Source organism: Perca flavescens, chromosome 22, assembly GCF_004354835.1.
Source record: "Perca flavescens isolate YP-PL-M2 chromosome 22, PFLA_1.0, whole genome shotgun sequence".
Lineage (NCBI taxonomy): Eukaryota > Metazoa > Chordata > Actinopteri > Perciformes > Percidae > Perca > Perca flavescens.
In genome coordinates this window covers 25,605,621-25,613,120 of record NC_041352.1, presented here as the reverse complement: position 1 = coordinate 25,613,120, position 7,500 = coordinate 25,605,621, and the positions used below count along the sequence as shown (strand labels likewise).

At 45.9% G+C, this 7,500-nt stretch overlaps 1 protein-coding gene across 1 annotated transcript in view; it reads left to right on the top strand.

Moving 5' to 3' along the window:
• LOC114549626 (sodium channel protein type 4 subunit alpha B) overlaps nt 1-7,500 on the top strand; it is a 345,707-nt gene that overhangs the window by 86,604 nt on the left and 251,603 nt on the right. The window contains exon 4 of the mRNA XM_028570008.1: nt 3,746-3,864. Within this exon, the coding sequence (XP_028425809.1) occupies nt 3,746-3,864 (119 nt within the window). The remainder of the gene's footprint in view (nt 1-3,745; nt 3,865-7,500) is intronic.

Below are 7,500 nucleotides of genomic sequence, written 5' to 3'. Positions count from 1 at the left end.
ACCTGACAAAAGAAACCAAACCAAGAGGAAAATGTGACAAGTTTACCCACTCATCCACTGATGACAAAAAAACCTTAAAGGTCCCATAACATGATGCTCTTTGGATGCTTTTATATAGACCTTAGTGGTCCCCTAATACTGTATCTGAAGTCTCTTTTATATAGACCTTAGTGGTCCCCTAATACTGTATCTGAAGTCTCTTTTATATAGGCCTTAGTGGTCCCCTAATACTGTATCTGAAGTCTCTTTATATAGACCTTAGTGGTCTCCTAATACTGTATCTGAAGTCTCTTTTATATAGACCTTAGTGGTCCCCTAATACTGTATCTGAAGTCTCTTTTATATAGACCTTAGTGGTCTCCTAATACTGTATCTGAAGTCTCTTTTATATAGACCTTAGTGGTCCCCTAATACTGTATCTGAAGTCTCTTTTATATAGACCTTAGTGGTCCCCTAATACTGTATCTGAAGTCTCTTTTATATAGACCTTAGTGGTCCACTAATACTGTATCTGAAGTCTCTTTTATATAGACCTTAGTGGTCCCCTAATACTGTATCTGAAGTCTCTTTTATATAGACCTTAGTGGTCCCCTAATACTGTATCTGAAGTCTCTTTTATATAGACCTTAGTGGTCCCCTAACACAACGCCAGTCTCTGTCTCTCTTTGAGCTTGTGTTCGTGTCTTTCTGTCTCTTGTGACGTTTCTCTTGAGGGAGTTTTCTCGTCATTATTCTTTCCGTCTCTCTTCCCCCCGTATTGCCTCTAGTCTCTGCTGTCTCATTGGCTCAGGTGCGTTTCCTGGGTTTCAACCGAGCGTCTGGGGGTGAACACACACACTCACATCCCATCTGCTGTGTGTGTGTGTGTGTGTGTGTGTGTGTGTGTGTGTGTGTGTGTGTGTGTGTGTGTGTGTGTGTGTGTGTGTGTGTGTGTGTGTGTGTGTGTGTGTGTGTGTGTGTGTGTTGGTCCCTCTGAGGCTACATTTACATCGCTACGTTTGGTTTGTTGTTTTAAGCAGAGTTTTGAGCCAGAAGCGATCTCCGTTTAAACTAACACGCCTAAATCTCATATCTCATTAAAGTTCTCGTATACTGGGCATAAACAGGAGGATGAGAGGGGGGAACGCCAGAGCAGGGGGAATGAGAGGGGGAAACACCAGAGCAGGGGGTAATGAGAGTGGGAAATAACAGAGCAGGGGGTAATGAGAGGGGGGAAACGCCAGAGCAAGGGGAATGAGAGGGAGAAATGCAAGAGCAAGGGGAATGAAAGGGGGAAACGCCAGAGCAGGGGGAATGAGAGGGAGAAATGCAAGAGCAAGGGGAATGAAAGGGGGAAACGCCAGAGCAGGGGGAATGAGGTGGGGAAACACCAGAGCAAGGGGAATGAGAGGGAGAAACGCCAGCGCAGGGGGGAATGAGAGGGGGAAACATCAAGGGGAATGAAAGTGGGAAACGCCAGAGCAGGGGGAATGAGGTGGGGAAACGCCAGAGCAGGGGGGAATGAGAGGGGGAAACGCCAGAGCAAGGGGAATGAGAGGGGGAAACGCCACAGCAAGGGGGTAATGAGAGGGGGAAACACCAGAGCAGTGGGGAATGAGAGGGGGGAAACGCCAGAGCAGGGGGTAATGAGAGGGCGAAACACCAGAGCAGGGGGCAATGAGAGGGGGAAACACCAGAGCAGGGGGTAATGAGAGGGGGAAACGCAAGGGGAATGAAAGGGGGAAACGCCAGAGCATGGGGAATGAGAGGGGGAAACGCCAGAGCATGGGGAATGAGAGGGGGAAACGCCAGAGCAGGGGGGAATGAGAGGGGGAAATGCCAGAGCAAGGGGAATGAGAGGGGGAAACGCCAGAGCAGGGGGAATGAGAGGGGGAAACGCCACAGCAAGGGGGGAATGAGAGGGGGAAACGCCAGAGCAGGGGGGAATGAGAGGGGGAAACGCCCGAGCAGGGGTAATGAGAGGGGGAAACACCAGAGCAGGGGGGAATGAGAGGGGGAAACGCCAGAGCAGGGGGGTAATGAGAGGGGAAACACCAGAGCAGGGGGGGGAATGAGAGGGGGAAACGCCAGAGCAGGGGGTAATGAGAGGGGAAACACCAGAGCAGGGGGAATGAGAGGGGGAAATGCCAGAGCAAGGGGAATGAGAGGGGGAAACGCCAGAGCAGGGGGAATGAGAGGGGGAAACACCAGAGCAGGGGGGGAATGAGAGGGGGGAAACACCAGAGCAGGGGGTAATGAGAGGGGGAAACACCAGAGCAGGGGGGAATGAGAGGGGGAAACGCCAGAGCAGGGGGTAATGAGAGGGGGAAACACCAGAGCAGGGGGGAATGAGAGGGAGAAACGCCAGAGCAGTGGGGGAATGAGAGGGGGGAAACACCAGAGCAGGGGGCAATGAGAGGGGGAAACACCAGAGCAGGGGGTATTGAGAGTGGGAAACGCCAGAGCAGAGGGAATGAGAGGGGGAGTGAGAGGGAGAAACGCCAGAGCAGGGGGGAATGAGAGGGGGAAACACCAGAGCAGGGGGAATGAGAGGGGGTAACGGCAGAGCAAGGGGAATGAGAGAGGGAAACGCCACAGCAAGGGGGTAATGAGAGGGGGAAACACCAGAGCAGTGGGGAATGAGAGGGGAAACGCCAGAGCAGGGGGTAATGAGAGGGGGAAACACCAGAGCAGTGGGGAATGAGAGGGGGGAAACACCAGAGCAGGGGGCAATGAGAGGGGGAAACACCAGAGCAGGGGGTAATGAGAGGGGGAAACGCAAGGGGAATGAAAGGGGGAAACGCCAGAGCAGGGGGAATGAGAGGGGGAAACGCCAGAGCAGGGGGGAATGAGAGGGGGAAATGCCAGAGCAAGGGGGAATGAGAGGGGGAAACGCCAGAGCAGGGGGAATGAGAGGGGAAACGCCACAGCAAGGGGGGAATGAGAGGGGGAAACGCCAGAGAAGGGGGGAATGAGAGGGGGAAACGCCAGAGCAGGGGGGAATGAGAGGGAGAAACGCCAGAGCAGGGGGTAATGAGAGAGGGAAACACCAGAGCAGGGGGAATGAGAGGGGGGAAACACCAGAGCAGTGGGGAATGAGAGGGGGGAAACGCCAGAGCAGGGGGCAATGAGAGGGGGAAACACCAGAGCAGGGGGTAATGAGAGTGGGAAACGCCAGAGCAGAGGGAATGAGAGGGGGAGTGAGAGGGAGAAACGCCAGAGCAGGGGGGAATGAGAGGGGGAAACACCAGAGCAGGGGGAATGAGACGGGGTAACGGCAGAGCAGGGGGAATGAGAGAGGAAAATGCCAGAGCAGGGGGAATGAGACGGGGAAACACCAAAGCAGGGAGGAATGAGCGAGGGAAACGCCAGAGCAGGGGTATGAGAGGGTGAAACACCAGAGCAAGGGGAATGAAAGGGGGAAACGCCAGAGCAGGGGGAATGAGACGGGGAAACGCCAGAGCAGGGGGAATGAGACGGGGAAACGCCAGAGCAGGGGGAATGAGAGAGGGAAACGCCAGAGCAGGGGGAATGAGAGGGTGAAACGTAGCAGAAGATATTGGGTTTTTTAAACCAAAATGTAGCAATGTCAGTGTAGCCTGAGCCTGATGTGTTTGTGTGAGATCTAAGGGCCATCTCCTGCCCCCCCCCCCCACCCCTCGAAAAAAAAAAAAAAAGATTGGGCTGGGCCCCCAAATGTGCACAGAGTCTGGCTGCCCCCCCGGACTGTCTCTGTAACAAATGTTTTCTTGTGTCTCTCTTGCAGACCTTCATAGTCCTGAACAAAGGGAAGGCCATCTTCCGTTTCAGTGCCACATCCGCCCTCTACATCTTCAGCCCGTTCCACCCCATCCGAAGAATCGCCATCAAGATCCTGGTCCACTCATATCCTTCCACCACCGCTGCTGCTGCTGGTGCTGATGATGCTACTGATGTACACGTAGTAGTAGAGGTCGACCGATAGTGGATTTTACCGATAACGATAGCTAGTTTGGGCCTGTATTTGCCGATAACCAATTAATCGACCGATAGTACTTAGAATTCATACTGGATAAAAACAAACATGACACTCCAAGTAAAACAGTGCTGAACTTTATTATAAAAATAAAAGAACTGTATTGAACCATGAAAACATGCTAAATGAAATAAATATATAAATATTGATGTCAATAAAAGACATTCATTCAAACTGAAACAAAAAAAAGAAAAAAAAAAGCATGTGCTCTCCGTGCAGCGTGCAGTAACACGTGTCGAAAATAAACAACACGAGGCATCAAGTGATAGTTTTTATTTCGCCTCTAGAGGAGCTATTGTAATACATGATGCCAGCAGACCCTTCTCAGCTCTCGTGTACTGGGTAATGAATGAGAGGTAGACTTCTCAGTCTACCTCTACGTAGTAGTGAATAACTTTATTGTCCCCCGTGGGGATAGTTGGGTTTGCAGCACAATCGCAAGGTATTTCATGACAAGAAAATCAGACATAGGATACAAATAAATCAAATCAAACTTTATTTCTATAGCACATTTCATATAAGTTAATATAACACAATGTGCTTCGTACAAAAAAGTGCACTTACAAATAAAACACTTTATACATAGTTATACAGAGGATATTAGCCACACACACACTTAAAAGATCAACATTGAACAGCGACAAACTCTGTTAATCATAAACCTTTGGGTTTTGGGGGGGGTGCTTCAGTGTGTGTTGAAGGGCCACACTGACAGCAGCGTGTGTGTGTGTGTGCGATCATGTCGACTAACGGAGACTGCAGGCTGAGTGGATCGCCTCTGCAGGCCTCTGGAGGTTGAAAAATGGGACAAATGTTGGAAAAAAGCTAAAAAAATTGCAGAAAAAAAATTGACAAAAACATATATTTTTCATATGAGAAAATCGGAAAAAAAGTGACAAAAAATCATCGCCGAAGGTGAGAAACACTTGTAAAAAAAAAAGTGACAAAAAAATTGAAAAAAGTGACAAATAAATTGGAATAAAATCGACGAAAACTTTCAGAAAAGAACAAGAAAATGTAAGACCCAACACAAGACTGCTGCTGTACATGTGTGATCATTTCGACTAACTGAGACTGCAGGCTGAGTGGATCGCCTCTGTAGGCCTCTTGAGGTGGAAAAATGTGACAAATGTTCGAAAAAAGCTACAAAAACGCAGGAATTTGTTTTGCAAAAACATATTTTTCATATGAGAAAATTGGAAAAAAGTGACAAAAAATCATCACTGAAGGTGACAAATAGTTGTAAAAAAAAAAGTGACAAAAAAATTGGAACAAAGTGACAAAATCATCACTGAAGGTGACAAAAAGTTGTAAAAAAAAAAGTGACAAAAAGATTGGAAAAAAAGTGACAAAAAAATCGACAAAAATTTCTTGAAAAGTTTAGGAAAAAGAACAAGAAAATTGAAGACACAACACAAGGCTGCTGCTGTACATGTGTGACGTCTTCTGATGCTGACTGTGGGGGGGGGGAAGGCTGCAGGGGAGGGGTCAGAGGTCAGACACACAGCAGCCTGGGGGTGTGTGGGGGGGGGGTTCTTCAGTGTGTGTTAAAGGGCCACGCTGGCGGGTGTGTGTGTGTGTGTGTGTGTGTGTGTGTGTGTGTGTGTGTGTGTGTGTGTGTGTGTGTGTGTGTGTGTGTGTGTGTGTGATCATGTCGACTAACGGAGACTGCAGGCTGAGTGGATCGTCTCTGCAGGCCTCTGGAGCCACAGCGTCACTGCTTCGGTCTCTTCAGCGGTTCAACCCCCGTCATGTTGTTTGGTACTCAAGGACACTTTTAAGATACTGGAACTTTTATTTAACTCTCCTGTTGTTGGACCCCTTTACAAAAAGTTTCTATATCAGAACTATGACAAAAGGACGTCGAAAAATGTGACAAATGTTTGGAAAAAGCTACAAAAACGCAGTAAAAAAATGAAAACAAAAACATATATTTTTCATATGAGAAAAGGTGACAAAAACGGATAAAAATAATTTGAAAAAAGTGAAGAAAAAAACATTGGAAAAAATGACAAAAAAATTGGAAAAGAAAAAAAACATTAGAAAAAGTCACAAAAAATTGGGGGAAAAATTGACAAAAACAATTTGAATAAAATCAAAGAAAAGTGTAGAATAAGAACAACAAAATGTTGAAATTTCGACCCAGAAAAACACAAAGTTGCAGGTTGAACGGAAGACACAACACAAGGGTATTGTATTGTATGTACCTTTCAGTTTGTGTCGGTTCTAGCTGCCGTAAAAGACAGCTGTATTACTGAGTCATAGCGTTACGGGGAGGTCATATAGTCGCAATGAATGTTTTGCGTGTTGGAAGCGTTTCCAGGCAAAATAGAATATAAAAAGACATTTAAATGTCATTTTAACACGAATACATATTAATATGACATTCTGATGTTTGAAAGTCTCGAGGTTTGGGCATAAATGCAGATATAGATGTAATTTAAATAATTAATTATCGATTTTCAAATGGACTTTATTATTTCAGGAAAGGAATATATATATATATATATATATATATATATATATATATATATATATATATATATATATATATATATATATATATATATATATATGCCAGCGAGCAGGAGCCCTTAGCCTGGATGTCTCGTGAGCTAAAATGTTACCACTGTCACTGTGTTACGTGCCAAAGCATTAAGAGATTGTTGTAGCACGAACTTAGTAATAACTTAGATCAAAGAAAGAAAATAGTAGGCCAACACAAAGGAGGAGTAGAAGGAATGAAAAGTCTGCGCTAAATGGAAGAGTGATGTAATTTAAAGGTGCCCTGCCACATGTATTTCATGACTTTGTGGTAATGTCTGAAGGTCTACCATGGACTCTGTAACCTTGGTTACCTTGTTTCAAGCCATTCTAGCGTGGTATAGAAAGCCTGCAGGAAGACTCGGCTCGATTTGTGCCAGTTCTCATTAATATTCAACAAGCTAAGCTGTTTGAATCTGATTGGCTAACAGGTAGCCAATGAGAGCCTGGCTGTCAGAATCCTTTACCCAGCCCCCCAGCAGTATGTCAGACTGACCAGCTTTTGTGATTGGTCTGATTTCTCCTCTTATTTCTGTTGAGTGGCTAGAGCTGACAGAGGAGGTAGCAGTTCATTTTCACATTCACAACATTTTTTATTTTATTTTATGAATGAAATGGACATGTTACATACCTGAGGGCCAATTCGGGGTGGGTTTTTGCATCATTTACCATCCCGTAATCTGTTGAAAGCCCAACGGAGATTGACTCTTCGACTTTCCCTTTGAGCTTTTAGTTGGTATTTTTGTAATTTCCTTCTTTTCTGTGATGGTCCTGCCCCAGTATCAGCCATAACTACAGCAGATGACTTCTAAAATAACATTAGAATACAGTTAGGCCTGTGCACAGACATCTCCTTCCTCCTTTTCCCTGGCTGGATACACTAACACATCATTTAAGAGCATTCAATATGAAATTACACAGTTTCAGAAACATTTAAAAGTTACATATTGTTACTTTAAGCG